This window comes from Triticum dicoccoides, chromosome 3A (assembly GCF_002162155.2).
Source record: "Triticum dicoccoides isolate Atlit2015 ecotype Zavitan chromosome 3A, WEW_v2.0, whole genome shotgun sequence".
Taxonomy (NCBI): Eukaryota; Viridiplantae; Streptophyta; class Magnoliopsida; order Poales; family Poaceae; genus Triticum; species Triticum dicoccoides.
The window spans coordinates 715,979,241-716,000,006 of record NC_041384.1 but is presented as its reverse complement, the minus strand read 5'-3'; the positions used below and the strand labels follow the sequence as shown (position 1 = coordinate 716,000,006).

General features: G+C 46.1%; 2 protein-coding genes across 2 annotated transcripts; both read left to right on the top strand.

Moving 5' to 3' along the window:
• The first annotated feature begins 8,462 nt into the window (after positions 1 to 8,462).
• Positions 8,463 to 10,239, top strand: LOC119270419 (probable inactive purple acid phosphatase 16). The gene is made up of 5 exons (XM_037552421.1): positions 8,463 to 8,750; positions 8,840 to 9,055; positions 9,136 to 9,412; positions 9,521 to 9,695; positions 9,787 to 10,239. Exons 1-5 carry the CDS (start codon positions 8,513 to 8,515, stop codon positions 9,994 to 9,996), a joined length of 1,116 nt encoding a protein of 371 aa, XP_037408318.1. The 5' UTR covers positions 8,463 to 8,512; the 3' UTR covers positions 9,997 to 10,239.
• A 1,751-nt stretch (positions 10,240 to 11,990) lies between these two features.
• On the top strand, positions 11,991 to 14,843 carry LOC119273435. Its single transcript, XM_037554591.1, has 3 exons — positions 11,991 to 12,132; positions 13,808 to 14,467; positions 14,572 to 14,843. Exons 1-2 carry the CDS (start codon positions 12,114 to 12,116, stop codon positions 14,434 to 14,436), a joined length of 648 nt encoding a protein of 215 aa, XP_037410488.1. The 5' UTR covers positions 11,991 to 12,113; the 3' UTR covers positions 14,437 to 14,467; positions 14,572 to 14,843.
• The last annotated feature ends 5,923 nt before the right edge of the window (positions 14,844 to 20,766 follow it).

Sequence of the window (20,766 nt, the reverse complement as noted above, 5' to 3'; positions counted from 1 at the left end):
CCCTTATTAACTTTGATGGAGCTTTTGTTGGCATGAACCACTATGATGGAAGTGAAGAAACACCTTTCATGCCAAGGCGTAAGATTGTTCAAATTCTAAAAGGAGAGATTAATTGGCGAAGATAAAGGTGAATTTTCTACGAGCTGTTACTGTTTTGGTAGGCATATGCTTATTTCTATGAACTTGCATTGATAAAAATATGTTGGTGGACAGAGGGTTGTCCATGGGCATACTGCATGGTGTTGGATGTGGGATAAATCATAAAAGGTATTCTATATGTTCCTTAATACCACATCTTTCTGGTAGCTCATAGTATTTACTGCATGACAAAATTACATTAGAAAGTATCTTGGATGACAGGTGGCCGGTGCCCGAGCCGTACTGGCACCATGAAATACTTGATCTGGATATCTATGGTCTACCACCGCATATTGGAAGACAACTTCAATAGACGTCATGTTGATGGAGTGCCATTTTCTGATGGTTGTCCTCGTTTTGCTCATATTCTGACGGGCCTATAGTACTGCTATTATTGTGTAGGATTGTCTTCATTCTTCTCATCTTTTAACATATAAATGTAATTCTTTTTTCTTTCTTGTGCCACCTTTTCTGGGATGGAGGGAGTATTGTCTATGATGTCCGCTAAATGTCAATGGTGGGCGAGTCTTAAATCTGCTCATGTTGTACCCTTGTATTATACCATATAGAATCATGTTCTTCCACGCTAAGCTCCACTTGAGCTCTTCCTCGTCCAGGACCTCGTCCTCAGCACCTCGTCGCGCAACACTTTGCATCTGGCCACATGCAGACCTGCAAGCAAGTTGTATGTGCTTGACCACCACTCAGGTGGTTGCATTTGCCTGCTAGCAAGTCGTGTGTGCTTGTCCACCACTCATTGCACCTGAACGCTGCCTACTGCGATCCGCTCCCGACCACGGGAGCTTCGGGAGAAGCGGCGGGTCTTGGCTGTGCATCTCCATCTCGGCGCCTCCTGGGACATGCGCACCTGACGGATCTGTTCCCTACGACGGGAGCACCGGCGGAAGCTCCGCGGGTCTCGGTGGTGTATCTTGGGCGCGGCCATGGCTGCGGTGCTCCAACTGGGACACGCGCACCCGGCCTGGGCTTCTCCCGCTGGGACACGCACACCCGACGGGTCCATTCTCGATGATGGGAGCTCTGGCGGGAGCTGCGGTTCTTGGTGGTGCATCTCGGGTGCGGCCATGGCTACGTTGCTCCTGCGAGAGAGAGTCGAGAGACTGAGGGGAGCGAAAGGACGGAACGAAGGTGGAGGAAAGAGAAGGAGCAGAAGGGGGGAGGTTCGGCGGGGTCCGGTGTCCGGCTGGTGACAGGTACCGGACACGACGAGGCCGGGATGAAGGAGAAGGGGGGAAATAAGACGTGTGGCTGACAGATGGGAACCCTGCCACCTCAGCAGGTCAACACATTGACTAGGACTACTTCTTGCCACATCAGCCTGACAGGCGGGTCCCATCCATCAGTTTTGCTGTTAGACACAACTCATTTCCGAATCATTTTTTTTATTACTCGCTTGACCCGGAGTTGATGGTTGTCAGCAAAAATAGTGGTCAACCGTTATCCTAGCTACAAATGTGATGAATTTCAACAATTTACTCCCGGCTGGGGGCCTATGCAGTGATGTTGATCCATAACGGCGGCATGGCCTCTCATTCCTCGCGCCGCGCGCCAAGTCATGGACGATGCTACGCCCGCCGCCATGGAGGCCCAAGAAGTACTTGGACGTTTTCTTCCACAAGGGCGTGCTCTACACAAGAAAAAAAAATAGCGCACTATATAAAATAGCGACAGCCTTAAAATATGCTATTAACGAGATATTGCACACTGGTTTATGTAACGAGACAATTCTTTATACGCTATAATGTGCTATTAGCGCCGCTAAAGCATGCTATTTTTTATTGTTTGAGTTGTTCTACACGGTAAGCGTGGATTATGAGCTTAATGCGTGGGTGCCGGACAGGGGTGCCACCGGCCTGCACATCTCGTGTCCAGACAAGGAGTGTGCGTGGGCAGTGCTCGTCGAGTCGGCGTGGATCGTGACAACCTTTCTGATGGTGACTCCGTGAGCACCACCGACAGGAGAGGCTTGATCTAATTCCTAAATGAGCATCCGTATGAGGTCTCTCACTACAACGAGCACCAGGGTGGGTGGGTTCCCGTGGAGAGCGACGGGACGGCGATGATCTTGGTGGGGGAAAGCATCAACTTGTGCATCAGGCGAGGCTCCGGGCTCTGCCTGCCCATGGCGAGGGAGAGCTGGACGAATATGGCGAATCCTAACAGACTGCGCGCGCAACGCGAATCCTCGTCGTCGCCGAATCATGTAGATCAGCGCACCCAGGCCCAGCGGGTCCCAACCCATTTCTCGTTTCCCACGTCTCTCTGCTAGATTCCCTAGGCCCACTGTTGAAATGATGGATCAAGTGCATGCCTGACGCTAATACAGCTAGCAGAAGCTGCATGTGCCTATGTTATCTACTCTTCAAAGTAAAATTGCACTACAAATAAATATATCACCATATCTTTTAATTGCTTTTGTGAAAAAATAAATTTCTTTATTTATTTGACTTCTCTATGGTGAGCTCTTCGAAACGAGCCCAATATCAACATATTTAAATTTGGAGATGGAAATTACTATATATCAAACACATGACAGAGACGAAAAGTTTATTGAATTATACCATAAAGTTCTTTAGAATTTTCATACAAAGTGCCAGCTAGGTACATGTAATATTTCATAAAAAAAATCTCAATTGGCAAAAAATGACCAGCACATCCAACCATAAAGTTTATTAAATTATACAACAAAGTTCTTCAGAATTTTCATACAAAGTGCGAGCTAGGTAAATGTAAAGCTCATTGTTTTTCCCATAAAGTTCACTGATTATAACATTAAAGTTCATTGGATTTTTTCCATAAAGCTCGCGGATTATAATCGTAAAGTTCATATTGGATTTTCCACATAAACTTCGGTACATCCATATGTTTTCTTTGGAACTACTCGCGGAGTATCAAGTAGCAAATTAACAACAGTATTTTCACATTATTATTTAAGAATAATTAATCACAGTTCAGCCCATTAAATTAAACACATTTAAAATCATCTATTAACCCTTTATTAATGATGCAGGATCAAGTAGGAGTAGTACCTAGGAGAGAGATTCCTGTCCTAGATGATGGTGCCAGTCTACAATCAATTCGTGCATGGCAGCATGCAGTTGATGTGACATGCATGATGAGTGGGGGAGATATGGGTTGGCACAACCAGTGGGGGAGATGTGACATGCATGGAAGAGCTGGAGCGGTACACTAGCAGAGCTTAGTGTTTTGGCCCCCCTAGCCAGCTTTGTCAGGCTCGGCCACTGATGGGTTACATACTGTATTCGTCTGACTCATAGTCCGGTTCATGGTTTCTGCCCGAGCGCTGCTACGCAGACGACGATGCGCGAACGATTTGTGCACGACGCTGCACATCATGTCGTCCATGCATGTCATCGAAGTCCAGTGAACGGCTGGATGTGGCATCGTTCAACCGTCGTGCGATCGATCCATCGTCTGCACAGCATTTCCGTTTCTGCCCTATGTTGGACCTGAATTTTCTCAGCGAATGCTCCTGGTCGGCCTGGACAAGGGGCGGCACCACCACTGAACGCGTCTGGCGCATAATTCAGAAGGCGAACTCCGGGGAGGAAAGAAGAGCCATGAGATCCATGATCGTGCTGGTTTGCTCGGAAATTTGGCAACAAAGATATGCATGCACTTTCAGGGGGAAGACCGCGTCGGACGCATGCATCCTAGGAAGCATCAGGCGCAACCTCAACTTTGGCAGCATGCCGGGGCAAAAGGCCTAGAGCACCCCTTTGGGGCATCAGGAGGAGAGATTAGCTTAGACCCCGCCCAAAGGCGTGTTACTGATTTGTACCCTCTTCTTTCATCCACCTGATCGCTTGATCAAACGTTGTTTTCCGAACTCTTCTACTAAATGAATGAATGCCAGCAGCATGTTGGGTCTTTCAAAAAGAAAACATTCCACCCATAAGTGACAGGAAATGAATCGTTTTTCGGCACTTTTACCAAAACCCCTTCATTCTTTGGTAATTAATCCACAATCCATCTTTAAAACAGGAATAAAGAGAAAACTCTCAAGTATTGGGACTAATCAACCCATAATCCATCTCAAGCAAATGTTTCTTAAAAATATTCATATCTTTTAAACCCTAATTTGAAATGTTATTTACGAATTTTGATTAGAAAAATATGTAGAATCCGAATATGATTTTATTTAGTTGTTAACCAATTTAAGGTGTAACCTTAATTAGTAGCGCATGATCGGTCTTTCTATCGTTCCGATGTTAATCCGGATTACAAATGAACATCTCAATAAAACCAGATTAGAGATGAAAGATACCATCGATAATTACGCCGTGCACGTCTCAGAGAAACCTCACAGGGAGAATAAAATGTAGGTTGCTCATCTTATGTCGACAGGGAGTGACATCTTAGGGTTGAGAACATTCTAACGCATTGTAATTGCGTGGGCACTGAGGACACCGTCGATGAGGGTGGAAAGGAGGATAAGCGGCAACACAGATGAGATGCTATGTTGAAATAAAGAACGTGGACTTTGGGGTCTTCAGTAATGACTATTGGGCTAAGAGTTTGTGGTATTTTTTTTCCTCCCGTTGCAACACAGGGGCTCTTGTGGTATAAGTATATCTACAGAACCTGCACATGATTATTTTTAAATAAGCACGTGGTACCTTTGAAAAGAAAAGTATAATTTCTTATCAGCACTAAAGTTAATTTGACCTTTACTGATCACGTACTTTTTACCATATGTTAATGCTGCTAGCTGTGGACTAATTTTATTCTTATTTGAAAGTAGTACTCCCTCTGATCCAAATTATGTGTCGCTGTTTTAGTAGTACAACTTTAGAATAGAACAAGGACAATTAATTTGGATTAGATGGAGTAATAATTCAATGTTTAACTGTAGGAGCTTTGCATGAAGAAATATGTTCACATTATTAAACTGATGAATGTAGTACAAGCAACTGTGGAGAGATGCTCCATATTAACTCTTCACCGTACCATGCCAGGCTTGTCCGATCTGACACAAGGAAAAATTTCTCCAATATCTACTTCTTTCGGTTTTCTCCATCGCATAAGGGTGTATGCATGTCCATCATGTTTAACATTGGTGACGATTGAGGTCGGAAACAACAATTGCACACTCTAGTTAACCGTCTGTTTTTAACCGAAAAAAAAACCGTCTGTTTGGAAACAGAAAATTTATGTGTAACTTGTGCCGCCGATTTATGCTATGAAGCTAGTTCTCGTCATGGTCGTCGGAAGCCCAGGCCATGCACTCCTCCAACATCTGCCTCATCGTCGTTGTAGTCGTGGTGTTACTGCCAGTACCAACTTCAGCACGACGCCCCGCCGCCGCATGGCCCGCGCTGGCGTGGACGACGCAGGGCGCAACAATGTAACGTTGAGCGTCGGATGATGCCGTGTTGGACGACGCGGCGCCGGTGAGTTGCTGCACGACGCTGCGGAACTGGGAAGGTGGCACGACGTAGACGACGGTGGCCGTAGGGTCCCTTCTCCTCCAGTGCGGCCTCGGCGGTGTCGTGGTCGAGCCGCGGCCGGCGGTGCCATTGTCGCCGCCGTTGTTGCTGCTGCTCATTGCGCCTGCCCCTGCCCCTGCGTCCACCTGTCAGGTGGTCTAGCTGTGGATGGACGAATGGGATCGAGCGGTGGTTGTGCATGCCACATCTATAGCCGCCGCGCAGGGAGTGAGTCAACGGTAGTCAAAGTTGAACGAAGGAAGCCGAAACCAAATGGTAATGCTGCTACTGCTAGTGCCGGTGCTACGGCATCACTAGACTAAACTAGTTTGTATACGTCCATGTCCATCCCAAGGAAACAGAATTTTTAAAGTCCGATTTATGCATGAATGCATACATAATTACATATACACAATAGGATACGTGTTTTGGAGAAATATACATGTAAACAATACTGGCCCCTGTACGGACCAAAGAATGGAAACCACCATCCTTTGCTGGTCGCACAAGTCAGCAAGTGAGTGATAGTGTCTCTGCAACGAGCGCAGGCAGGCACGTACGGGATCCGACGCGATGACGTCGAACGTGACACCCACTTGGTCGGTCACCGTGGTCTGGTCTTGATGTAGGTGATGACGAGGGTGAAGGTGAAAGCCAGGTGCGTGCAGCGGACACGACTATTCTGCGTGCACGTGCCAACTCTGATGTCGACTGTGACAGTGACCGATCGAGGAGTAGCCACAGAGCAGCGACGGCACGTCATCGTGGCACCGACAAAGTATTTTCCACGCATTGTAGTGTGGTCTTCTCGCACGCAGAGTTTCTCAGGCCAAGCTCAAATGAGCTTGGGTGACAGCAAAATAAAAATAAATTCAAAAAAAATCTTGTGAGAAATATTGACAAGCGACTTGGCTAGCGGCACGTAGGATGGGAGGCCCGCCCACATGCATCTTCTCCCTCCCTTTTCTCTTCTCTCGTCGCTCGTCTCTGCCTCTCCTTTCTCTGTCTCCTTCTCAGGCCACACTGCCATGGTCAACCGTCGCCGCCCGGAGGCCTCCCAGAGCGCCGTCGCCAAGGGAATCAACCGATCCGCCCCCCTCGGCCAGATCCGCTTTGGACTCATGCCACCGGAGCTCTGCATGCCTCATCGGACCCGGCCACGCCGGAGCTGCAAGCGGCCATGATGGGATTACACCTCTCGGTGCAAATTTGCTGGAACCAGAGGTTACAACCATGGTGATTTTTTGCTAAAACCGACGAGCCTCAGTGGTACAACATGCATCTCTTTTTGCTACAAACAGTCACGGCAAGACGACCGACGCCGATTTTTGCTACAACCGTTGTTAGTTTTGCTACTACCGACGACCATTTTTGTTGCGTCGGTGACCGTGGACGACACGACCACCGGCATGGCGTACTACAACCAGGCAAGGGGAGCTGTAATCGTGGCCACAAGAGCTGGAACCGCAGTCCAGCGGAGCTGCAACGGTGGTCCGGTGGAGATGCATTTTTTGCTTCAACCGGCAGCAGAAAAGCTACAACCGGCAGTCAAATTTGCTACAACCACAACAATGAATTATGGCCAGCGGGGATGACACACGTTTTGTTTTTGCTGCAACCAGACGACGACGAGGGGCACGGGCGACGACGACACACTTTTCTTCTGCTGCGCCAGGCAACCATGGAAGCTTAGAGCGGCGTGGGATTTTTGCCGCAACCAGACGACGACAAGGGCCACGGGCGACGACGGCGCACTTTTTTTCTGCTGCGCCAGGCAACCATGGAAGCTTAGAGCGGCGTGGGATTTTTGCTGCGACCATGGGTGGGCTCCTGGAACTGCGGTTTTTGGGGAGGGAGGATGGCGAGCGGCCGCGAGCCGACAACGTCATCGGTGTTGTTGGTGGTCGGGAGGGCGGGGTGTGGGGGGTTCTCTCACGCGTGTTGTTCGTCCAGCTCTGGTGCGTCGGCCGGTGGGAAATGAACGAAGAGATTGAGAAGGGAGGAACAAGGCGACTAGGAGCATATGTGACGGTCTCCTGTAGCTGTATCAGGCGGCTGGGGGCCGACCGGCCCATATTTGGGCCGGCGCGCCGGCGCCCAGCACTGCCCTTACAAAAACTTGTCATGGAATCACATTCCAAGAAGGCGTGGTCAAAAAATTAAAATCGCTACATTTAAAAGCATTTTGGAACACTGGTTTTGTTTTTTTAATAAGCCTTACATGAATGTGATTCCATGACGAAATTTTATAAGCACTTGAAACATTTGTCAATGTTTCTCATTAAAAAATCAGAAATTTATTAAATTTTGTTGATTTTTTTATTTTGGAACAGTGTTTTTGTTTTTTACTATGCCTTACAGGAATGTGATTCCATGACAAATTTTTGCAAGCATTTGAAACTTTTATCATTGTTTCTCACAAAACAAATTCAGAATTTTTCAAATTTGTTGATTTTTTTTCGATTTTACTCTTCACCGAGCTCATTTGAAAAAACATAGGTGGCAGGGATTTTATCTCGCTCGATCGAATCGCCACCAGCCGCATATTCTTGGTGCCTAAAGGATATCCTTGCCGCCTCTGCCTTTCTTCTGATAAACCAACCTGAACATCGCCATCATCAGTTGGCCTAAGGAACGCATATTCTTGGTTGGCTTTCTGCATAATTTTGTGAATTCCTTTGGATAATCTAACGTACGAACTTCACAAGATGGGACGACGTGCCAGGTGCCACGTCCGTGCGTCTCTGCCACTGTGACCGTGACCCGTCGAGGAGCGGCGGCACAGGCAGCAGTGATGGCACGCCAATAATCTTGAAGCTTTTTCCAGACACTGGATCGTGGTCTTCTGCTACTGCTACGGCCTCGTTTAAAGCTCAACCACCACCGAGAACGCATCACACCAGATGCGGTGGTGGCAGTACCGCCTCGTGGCTGCAGTGGCCTTCGTCGCCGCCGCCCTGGCCACCGGCGCCGCGGTGCTGCGGCCACCGGCGCCGCTGCGGTTCGGGCCGGGCGGCCGGTTCAAGGTGGCGCTGTTCGCGGACCTGCATTACGGCGAGAACGCCTGGACGGACTGGGGCCCCGCGCAGGACGCCGCCTCCGACCGCGTCATGGCCACCGTGCTCGACGCCGAGAAGCCTGGTAATCAGTTGCCCTGAATCTTTCACTGAATTCCAGCTTTCCTCTGAATTTTTACCTTCCAAATTACTCTTGTGCTGTATTATTGGCAGACTTCGTGGTGTACCTCGGCGACCTCGTGACAGCCAACAACGTGCCGATCCCCAACGCGACCCTGTACTGGGACAGGGCAATTTCTGCTTCCCGACGCAGGGGCCTCCCGTGGTCCACCGTGTTCGGCAACCACGACGACATGCCCTTCGAGTGGCCGCCGGAGTGGTTCTCCCCCGCCGGCATCCCGCCCGTGCACTGCCCACCTGCCGCGTCAGGTAACCGAACATTCCAAATCGCTCTGAATTATGTACTCAACCAGTCCGTAAGTAGTGCGTGTGTGCCGTGAATGGTTCAGGGTGCAGCTTCAGAGGAACGCCGCGCATCGAGTTGATGACGGCCGAGCTCAACCGCGACGGTGCCGACGGGTTATCGCGCTCGATGGTCGGCCCCCAGGAGCTCTGGCCTGGCATCTCCAACTACGTGCTACAGGTGCTCTCGCACGAGGAACGACAAGACCCTGCTCTGCTCATGTACTTCCTCGACTCAGGCGGTGGATCCTACCCGGAAGTCATATCCTCTGCACAGGTCCGGTGGTTCCACAGCCAGTCTCACTTCCTCAATCCAGATGGCAGGTCAGAAGAAACTTGCAGCAATTGAGATCAAGCTCTACTCAACAACTACTCAAGTGACATTGGCATGTTGATGTTGCAATTTGTATAATCTTTTGCAATCATCTGCAGGATTCCTGAGATCATCTTCTGGCACATACCAAGCACATCATACGTCAAGGTGGCTCCAAAGTCCAAGACTGAGATCTGCAAGCCCTGCGTTGGTTCCCTCAACGAGGAGGATGTGGCGCCACAAGAAGCCGAATGGGGCATGATGGACGCTCTTGCCAAGAGGTCTTCAGTTAAGGTAGACTACTACTTTGTCTGAAACTCTGATGAACTACAGCCGGATCATCTCTCAAGTTGTGTAATGTGGTTACCTTTTGATGTGTACGTAGGCGATCTTCGTGGGGCACAACCACGGGCTCGACTGGTGCTGCCCGTACGAGAAACTGTGGCTGTGTTTCGCGCGGCACACGGGTCACGGCGGATATGGTGACTGGCCAAGAGGGGCAAGGATCGTTGAGATAGCCGAGAAGCCGTTCTCTGTCCACTCCTGGATACGGATGGAGAACCGGAGCACGCACAGCCATATTACATTGTCTTGAGCTTGATTCGGATAGGATTCAGAATCGTCTGCACCATGATGTGTTGAGTTCGGAAAGTCCACCAATATGCAAACAGTTTGCAACTTTGTATTCGATTCAGTTAGGCTTTGGTGCAGGTGGCTCCAACGAATAATTTTGAGTTTGGCTCATGTTAGTGTCCTTATATCACAGTATGAACTAAAATTACGACACTTATTGTATATCGCACGGAATAGTATTTTTGCTAATTTGGTTACTGTACCAGATAGAAGTCGTTGGGCGCTTTGCCGCGCCATTCTTTGTATGAGTTTTTTTTTGAATTTGAGCAGTTTTAGCATGGTCCTTCTCCTCTTTTCACATGTTTAATTTCCATTGGTGTTTGTGCTTTTTTTAGAGGTCTTAGACGTTGTTAAAGAGCAGAAAAACGGCGGGAAAACGGACCAGGGCAACCCTCCTATATATACATGAGAGAATTTCTTATTTAACACCGTCTTAAAATTGGATGCCCTATTTAACACTGAAAAAATATTTCTTCTCTCTATGACATCAACTCTAAATTTTGTTCCCAATATAACACTTATGTACAATATTTGAGCTAACGGTGTTAAGTGATGTATGAAATGACAATTTTACCCTCAAACATCTAGCCAATCTGCCCCTATATTTCCGTGTCATATTTAAAGGTGGGAACATGAGTCGGTGTGGCCAAAAGGTTGTGCTAAAACTAATTTTCCTAAACTTACCTGATAGGCTGATAGGCCAGGCTCTGGTGGTACGTGGGCACGACGACGAGAAGTGTTCTGTAATCCGTATGCAAGTTGGAGTTAGCAGACTGTGCCGCACCTGCTGGAGCCAGTGGCAGCACGTCGTGTTTGGGTTCGTTTCGCCGAAAGAGCGGAGTTGATCGATCCAGCAAGCTAGCTTTTCACATTTACGTGCGTCACATACGGCTAGACGTGCATGCACTATTCCCCAGCAAAATCAATGAAGCAGCTAGCTTTTGCACGTACATGTGCAGCCCTTCGATGATTTCTTTTAGCTTTCTAAAACTAGCAGAGGCATCGAGGAAAATATAATGAAAATTTTGGTGATATACTAGTGCCAAGGGTAGTATTGTCATTTCAAGCACCATTTAACACTGTTAGCTCAAAAAATTGACGAAAGTGTTATATTGGGAATGAAATTTAGAGTCGATGATAGATAGGGAAGAAATATTTTGACAGTGTTAAATAGGGAATTCAACTTTAAGATAGTGTTAAATAAGGAATTCTTTCTATATACATAGCGAAAGCGAAAATCGGCAGAGGCGAGCGCCGCTCCCTTTCGCACATGCTTCGACCACACGGGAGAATATCAGGTGCTCCCGGGCCTGACATGCTACCATGCTACGAGCTATTGGTAGCCGTTGGATCTCAGATCCAATGGCTCCCCGGTGTTAATGCTCTGAACATTTTGCAAAGAAACTATTTAGATGTTTGGGAATTGTGTGCTGGTACACTGGCCTCTCAGATGCGTTAAATCTGAAATCCAATGGTCCAGAAATCTATATCACGGTATCACCTGAACCTTGGTTTCACCTCAAACTGTCCCCGGACCACATAGAGCTAGACGCACACACCATCGTATCAGCACGGCGCACATCGATCAGCGCCGACACGTCTTCAGACACATAGAGCCAGACCAACATCCACAATGGCAGCACACATCGTATCAGCGCTGACCGGGTCTTGCTATATGTAAGATTCAGACTCGTCTGCATCTGCTTAGAAGATGCCAAACATATGGTTGTTGTAATTATTATGTGATCAAATGGTCAAAAAGGTTAATTACCATAAATTATTGTTGACCCATTAATTAATTTCAGGATTAATATCAATTAAATGGAAATTAACAAATCATGCCCGTGATTGGGGGGCTGAATTAACGCTAATATGGTTCAGGTCCCATGGTCAAAGCCAATGCATTATATAAGGAGTAGATTTGCACGTACGAATTAGTCCATCGCATTAGCCATCGTCTACTCCGAAAATCACTCCTTTTCCAATCAGGAGAGCACGGCTCATTGACGTGAAGACTTTCCATTACTCCGGCGAGGTGCTGGAGACGTTGTCGAGTTCTTCGTCCTCTCTAGACCCAAGATGGCATCACCAGACGGAGGTATAATCAATCTACTGCTCCTAATTTCCGCATCAGATCAAATTGTGTTCATGTATATTAGATACGATCCGATTAGCAGTTGAATAATCTCAGAATTAGTCTAATATTTGGTATCAGTAGCATGGCTGGATCTAATTACATGATTCGATTTGATAATCTGCAGTAGACTAATCCTACTAGCAAAGAAATTGCAAATCTGATAGAACTTGCCTGGAAAATCACACCGTCGTACACAAGTTTCAGGGATCGGCGCCACGCGCTTTAAGCAGCATCGGTAGAAAATCACACCTTCTGTACGCATGGGACCTCGGCATCCGCTCATCAGTTTCGAGCGCCATCGTCTTCGATTGCGCATGAGCGATACTCGCATCACGAGTATATCATGTCAGGCGCCGCCGCACTCCTCAGGGTCGTGCGCCCGCCGTGGTGCGCATTACGGTTGTGCATTAGGGGCGCGCCTAAGGCAGCGCCTCGGCCTCCTCCTCCTTCCGCGCGCATCAGGGCGGTACTCCCGCCGCCGTGCGCATTATGGGGACGCAGTAGCCCGGATCGCGCGCATCAGCACCTTTCCCACACTTCGGGCTCACTACCGTAACGGCCGCCGGCGCTCGATCGATCCTTTTTTCCGTGAGTAGTGGCGGCGGAGCGAGAGCTGGCTAGGTTGATTCGGGATTTGGCTTTGCACTTTGCATAACTGACTTGCGTATCACTAAGACTGGGCATTAGACCGGCCTTGCTTATAACTGGGCCGCACGGAGGCATTGTGTTATCAGAGTTGGATAATGGCCTAGTACTAGCACGGGCAGCTTGTTTAATTTTTAATTCCATCGATGCCTAGTACCTTCAGGAAGAGCACATGCTGATTTATTTACTTTTTGGATTTTGTTTGTTATTTTGAAACAATAGATTGCTGTTTAATTATTTGTGTGATGTATGATTCAGTATCTTATGAGTTTTTTTCTCTCTCTCGGGTGATGTTTCATACAGTTACGTCCTTAGCTTGTGCCCTGTTGTACTTTTGACAGGTTACACATGCATTTGTTTCGGTTAATACCGGTTATAAGTTAGCTGCTCATTTAAGCGTCAGCCCGTGATGCCTAGGCTGCACTACTATCATCTCATGGGATGCACAAAAGTTAATCACGTGATGTACCTTACTATTTAATTCTGCTCATTAAATTACATGCTTGATTATTATTTTTATTATGTGCATTCCGGTCGTTATTCACGAGCATTAAGTGTTGAATTAGAATGGAACCAACGAGAAATTCTGCTATATATTCTCATAATAATCGTGATGATTACTTTTAGTACTGCATGGTTACATACTGACCAACGTTGTATGTGATCATGATCATGATTATTATGATTTTTTTGGACCTTTTATCTAAGGCTACTATATATCTTGGGATAATTACAATGATTAATTTTTATGACGCATGATTATATTCTGACCAAAGTTGATTATTATCATGATTACTATAATTAATTTTCCAATAAAGATATTACATTTTGCTCCTTTTTGTTACTGCCCAACGGTGTTGCGAATAAGGATTTAATTAAATTTGCCATGTTATTAATCAGACCAACGTAGGATTAATATCATGCATTAAGTTTCCTTATATATGGATATTTTCATAATGTTTAATATCCATGTTATTTATGTTTTATTCAGCTTTGGACCCATCAGTTATTTCCGGGCACATCAATGGAATTGAACATCTCAATGAAACTAATTTTCCTTCCTGGAAGGAGCATATTCTGAATGCCCTTGTGATCATGGACCTTGACTGTGCACTTAGAGAAAAGGCTCCTATTCCTCCGCCTTCTGATGATGAAAGCCTTCTTGAGAAAAGTAAGGTTTATGAGGCTAATATGGAGAAATGGGAGCGCTCCAACCGCATGGCTATCAAGCTCATGAAAAGCACAATAAATCATGGGATCAGGGGAGCAATTCCTGACTTTGTGTGTGCTGAAACTTACCTGGCATTAGTGGAGGAGCAATTCAAAAACTCCTCAAAAGCACATGCTAGCACGCTGATCATGGAAATACTCACCACTAAGTATGATGGTGTAAGCGGCATTAGAAGGCATACCATAACTATGAACGATATGGCCGCGAAATTAGAGGGCATCTGCATTGAGATTTCTGAGGGCCTTTTGGTAGACTTCATTATGAATTCCCTTCCTGTGGAGTATGGTCCATTTAGGATCAATTATAACACACGTAAGGAGAAGTGGACCATGAGTGAGCTCATACATATGTGTGTTCAAGAAGAAGAACATCTCATGGGCATCTTATGAAAGAGTTGGGCTCAAAGGCTTGCTAATAAGGGTAATGAAAATTCCTTAAATTCCTGAATCATTGGTTTACTTATCTTCCCATAAATAATTGTGAGTTGACTCAGGTGCCACTTGCACACTTCGAACTCATTTCAGGGATTCCATTCTGTGAGGACACTCCAAAAGGATGGATTCAAGTCTTATCTATCTATCTATCTATCTATCTATATCTATCTATCTATACCTATATCTAATTACAGACTCTCATTAAGTAAGAGACATGATACTGTCATTTAAGACATATCGAAATGATGATACTGTCATTTAAGACATATTTCGAAGGGGAGAAATGAACACTCTCATTAAGTAAGAGGCACATTCCTTTCATCTACTTGGCTTATGTGATTTAGGTTAAACTATTAGTTACATTGAGGGAAATAAGCAAAGACAACTGATACAGGAGTTTTCCATAGTACTTGGGATATGGAATTAGTACGCATAAAAAAAATGAGGTCCAGTTCCTAGCACTTATAAGTGTTTTACTCTTTCATTACCTTCACACATAAGTATTCGCATTGCCCTTTTTTTCAGAAGAACAATGTTTTTTTTGTTTGTTTGTTATTGTTGCCCAATATTCACCGATGTTAAACACCCTAATTCTTTATTGAATGTTTGCATCAGTGGGAGCTATATACAAAAGGGCAATGGAAAATTAAAATTGATGGGTTCATATAGGAAATAAGATGGGAAATTGCATGTACGCTAAGATGAGTGGGAGCTAGTATATCATGTTCGTACTATATGGTACAATACATATAAAATTAGTTTTCCACTACTAAGCCTACTATCTAAGGTGACAACAAAGCAACTTTGAATTTTAGCTATGTTGCGATACAACCAGGAAAGCCTTGTGGCTGAACAATTTTATCCGGACATAGATTGGTACACTACATACTAATATTTTTGTGCGATAAGAAATCCACACATTAGTTCATGAGTAACAACAATTAAGTGAGTATCATGTTGTGAAAGATATTGTCCAAGAACAAATATTAAACTCAGCATATATGTACTAAGTGCATGATAGCTGATCCCCAAACTAAAGGCTTACCATTAATTTTGCTAGCATAAGTATAACTCAAGGCCTCTAATTGGTGGGATAATTGTATAAATGAGATCTCAAATTTTGATCTGGACAATAAGGAAGTTTGTTTCGCTAAATAAGCACACATAGTGATTAATAAAGAAACAAACTACTAGGACCATAAGTAGGGAGTATGCCTGCATGCACATACAAACTCCCAACCATGAATAATTATCCATGTTGAGACGGAGTATTATGCTATAGATAATGGGGTTCCAGTAATAACTCTTCGATTACTGTGAATACATTACCTTGGTATGATGCTTTTGTCGAAGTATGGACTGATGATGTTAACCATTCGATCAAGTGGGAGAATGTTGGAATTATTATGTGATCAAATGGTCAAAAAGGTTAATTACCATAAATTATTGTTGACCCATTAATTAATTTCAGGATTAATATCAATTAAATGGAAATTAACAAATCATGCCCGTGATTGGGGGGCTGAATTAACGCTAATATGGTTCAGGTCCCATGGTCAAAGCCAATGCATTATGTAAGGAATAGATTTGCAATTACGAATTAGTCCATCGCATTAGCCATCGTCTACTCCGAAAATCACTCCTTTTCCAATCAGGAGAGCACGGCTCATTGACGTGAAGACTTTCCATTACTCCAGCGAGGTGCTGGAGACGTTGTCGAGTTCTTCGTCCTCTCTAGACCCAAGATGGCATCACCAAACGAAGGTATAATCAATCTACTGCTCCTAATTTCCGCATCAGATCAAATTGTGTTCATGTATATTAGATATGATCCGATTAGCAGTTGAATAATCTTAGTAATTAGTCTAACAATGGTTAGTGTATAGACTGTATAATTTCGATTCTTGACAATATAACTGTATGAGAAACTGCTTTTTTTTGCCTCGATACGAGGAACTGCTTTGACCATAGACGTGAGTCCATGGCCTATGGTATAGTGTATTTGCCTTCATTTTGGGTAATCCATCTTGGAGGTCTGCAAAGCTGCATATCAGCGATGGAGCCGCGTCGAACTCGGGTGAAGAGGTGATTCGTCATTCTTTTCTTCGGTGGCTGCTGTTGTGGTGCCGGAGGCAGGTGATGGGTGTTGGTGTCAAGCTTTGAGATGTTCTGTTATCTTTTCGCTTTTGTCATGTCGGTCCTTACATGACTTGTACTTTAATCTTTATGATATAAATGAGACGTGTATTATCATGCAAAAAAAAATATAATTAGTATACTAGAAGTAGTCATCATAATTACCCAAGTTTAGAATGTCTTGTTTAACAGAGCTTTTTTAATTTCTGGTCTTTTCTTTTATTTGAGAGGTGTTGGCGGTGCGAAAGAGCAGTCGGAGTGAGTTACAGAAATCATCGACATTAAAGGCTAGGGTTGCAAAAACCACGCTTCTGCAGTTTTAGGCCAAAAATCATTAATTTCGAGGTTATTTTTTTCGCAATAACCACTAGTTAATGACTTTGGGCCATTTGATGATGATTATGACAAATGGGTCCTACAATTGGTGATGTAGCGTAACAGTTCACACTAGACGTCATTAGATGAGGGATTTTCCATATTTATAAAACAGTCTATGTTATTTTATAGGGACACCATTCAATAAAAAAAGATAAAGCAATTAGTACCTTGGGATTTTGGAGAGCAGCACCACGCCGGCCGTGGGTCCTGTCGCTGGCGAGGTGGCGCACCGGCCTCTTCACCGACTAGCCACGGCCGTCTGACGGCCGTCATCCAGATATCCATTTGCCCGTCGTTCTACGCCTCTCGTCTTCGTCTTCAACCGATCGGGATCCTACACCAAGCCACCTTCATCCGGATGTGTTGCATCTGCTCCATCTAGATAAGGCTGAAAAAAAAGCTTGAAGCTCACGAGCTAAACGAGTAGCTCGTGACTCGGTTCGAATCGACTTAAACTCGAAGAATAACGAGTCGAACCGAGTTTTAGTTTAAAATTATTTATAAATCAAGTTAAACAAACTAATCTCATAAGTACTCGTATAACTCACTAAGCTCGGTATATAAAATCAGCTACTCCCAATACAAAAAAGATCAGCCACTTAGCACCTTATGTCTTAGGCGCACAACATAAGGCCTAGCCTTTGAAGGCCCAGCCGCCCAAGAAACTCATGTATTACAAAGAAATTACTATTGTTTAGTGATATATATGTTTAATATATACATTATCATTTTTATAATATTTGAGCGTTTTATGTTTATATTTTTAACGAGCTTAACAAGCTAAAGGAACCAGCTTGCGAGTTATACAAGTCAAACTAATCTTGAATTTGAGCTTGTTATAATAACAAGTCGAATCAAGCAAGCCCGTTAACGAAATGAGCTCTAGTGAGTCGAGCCGAGTCGGCTCGACTTGGCTCGAATTCCAGCCCTACATGCAGACTTCATCATCACCGAGCCAAGCTACCTTGCCACAAGTCCTCAGAGCAACTTCAACGTCGGATGGGAGCTAGCTGGTCTGTGGACGCCGCGTCTCCCCTTGCCGGCCGTCTCCTTCTTCGACGCCCAGAAGTTGTTCGATAGTTTGCCAGGTACGAAAATGGACTCCGCCGACGAGTTCTTTTTCCACAATTTCCTTTGCGATTACAACGATTCGTCGTCCGACGACGAGGAGGAGATATTGGCTGTCGTGTTGGTCCATCACCACCTCAACAATCAGCGGCCGTTGTTCTGTGGCTCCATTCCGGGCCACCTTCCGGCGTTGAATCGTAACCGAGAGAGCGGGCATTTCCTTCTCTGGAAGGAGTACTTTGATACAACAAACCCGTTGTTCAAACATCATAAATTCCGCCGCCGGTTCCGTATGAGTAGGCATGTTTTCAACCGTATTAGAGAGGGAGTGGTCGGCTATGATGACTACTTCGAGTGCAAAGAGGATGCCGTCGGCAAGATTGGTTTCTCCTCTTATCAAAAATGCACTGCCGCCATCCGAATGCTTGCATACGGAGTGCCCGATGATCTCATTGACGAGTACGTCCGTATGAGCGAGTCTACATGCCTAGAGTCCCTGTATAAGTTTTGCAAGGCTGTGATTGCTGTGTTTGGCCCTGAGTACTTGAGAGAGCCGACAGCTGCAGATACAGCCCGTTTACTGGCGATGAATGCTAGCAGGGGCTTCCCGGGGATGCTTGGCAGCATAGACTGCATGCACTGGGAGTGGAAGAACTGCCTTCTGCTTGGCAAGGGTAGTATAAGGGACATGTCAGGGCTTGCACTTTCATACTAGAGGTAGTGGCGCCTCAAGATCTGTGGATCTGGCACTCTTTCTTTGGCATGGCTGGATCACACAATGATATCAACGTGCTTCAGCGCTCGGCGGCATTTGCTAGGCTTGCCGAAGGCAACAACCCATCGATGAACTTTACTGTCAACGGCCACAACTACGACAAAGGGTACTATTTGGGTGGCGGTATCTATCCTCATTGGACCACTATTGTAAAGACAATACCCAACCCTGTTGGAGAGAAAAGGAAAAGATTTGCCTAAGAGCAAGAGAGTGCTAGAAAGAATGTCGAGCGTGCCTTTGGTGTGCTGCAATCTCGATGGTGCATCGTTCAGTATCCTGCTAATACTTGGAGTACGCAGAAACTATGGCAGGTGATGACTGCTTGTGTGATCATGCACAATATGATCGTAGAAAACGAGCGTCCGGAACGTCTGTCCGATTAAGGCTTTCAGTTTCAGGGTGAGAATGTTGTGCCTAAGCATGGAGTAGCGGCAACATTTGAGCAGTTCACTCAGTTTCATGAAGACATGCATGATTGAGAAACACACGTGCAACTGCAAAATGATTTGGTTGAGCATATGTGGACTCATGTTGGCAACCAATAGATGTATCTTCTTTTATTCGTTCGTAAAACTATGTGAAACATTTTTATTTTTATTTAGCCTGTAAAACTATACTATTTATTTGGGTGGACTATTTTGTTTGTTAAATTTTTATTTTACAATTTGTTGAATGCAATGCAAAATTGGACGGTCAGTCAGCCATGCCTACAAATATGGGTTGTTGCGTTGGACGCGCTGCCGATCCATATAAAAAACAAGGCGGACGCCGGACGGGCGACCGACCCAAATAGACAAAAAGCGGACGAAACCGCCGTCACGTTTGGGTCGACCGGTTACTCTCACGGTGCAGATCAAACCCAAGTCATCCATATACGAGACTACGCCATGCAGATTTGTTTGAACTTCGTGTGCGCACACAACAATCTACGCGTCAGCCGCGCACATCCACACCGAAGACTTCCAGCTTCCTGTATGACGGCACGTCACAGGCGCATGCATTGCGGTGAAATCGGCTCTGGTGGCTCTGTGCGTTTTACTGCAGCTCAGCCCGAAGGCTCGTCCACCAGCGCAGCGTCGCCCACGTGTTCCCGCGCGTGGACGATGGGCTGCTCGTGCTGCTTTGGGATACGGCCATATGCTGTCGTTTGCGCATCTTTGATCTCACGAGCTATTGGATTGATCATCTGACCGCCTGCGATTCACTTCATCTATACCGCGCGATCAACATGCCCAGTTGCTTGCCCACGTCTCCACAGAACTTGTGACAATCGTTTAAAGTACAACGCACGTCTACACCAATCGGGTATCGGGCTGCTCTTGCGTCGTCTTGTTGGGCCGCAGCGTCGCCGTCCAGTGGTTTTCCTCGCGGCTGCATCGACTCATGCGTCATCGCCGCGTCGTTTCTTTGGGACTTAGTGCCGTGATACATGGTCCCCGCCTCCGCCCTGAGGCCATCCCCGCGGTTACACCGACCCGCGCTCCGTCGCTGCGCCGCCCTTTCGGGCTGTAGCACCGCGGCCAACGGTCCCCACTTGTTGGATTCTACGGTAGGATGCGTCGACTGCAAATTGAAATTTTCCTACGCGCAGAACAACAGGAACATGCTACGGGAAATGGATTACAGATCGTTACCACTAGATGCGCAGTGCCGTGCAGCGGAAAAAGAGTTGGGGCAGCGTGTCTCCTCCTTGTCCGATCTCCCTTGAACAGGCGGTCGTCGGTTCCCTCGTATAGGTTCGCCGGAGCGGCGCAAGTGCACCGCTTCTAACGGTATCCACGCGTGTAGGAGGAACGTTGTGCGACAGACTGCTAGGTTCGATCACACAACCGGCGGCGAGTGGAGGTGTCTATTCGCAACACATGCAAACCCTAGTGACAACACAGAAGCAATCAACCACATGAGTGTGCCGCACCCCCACTATATAT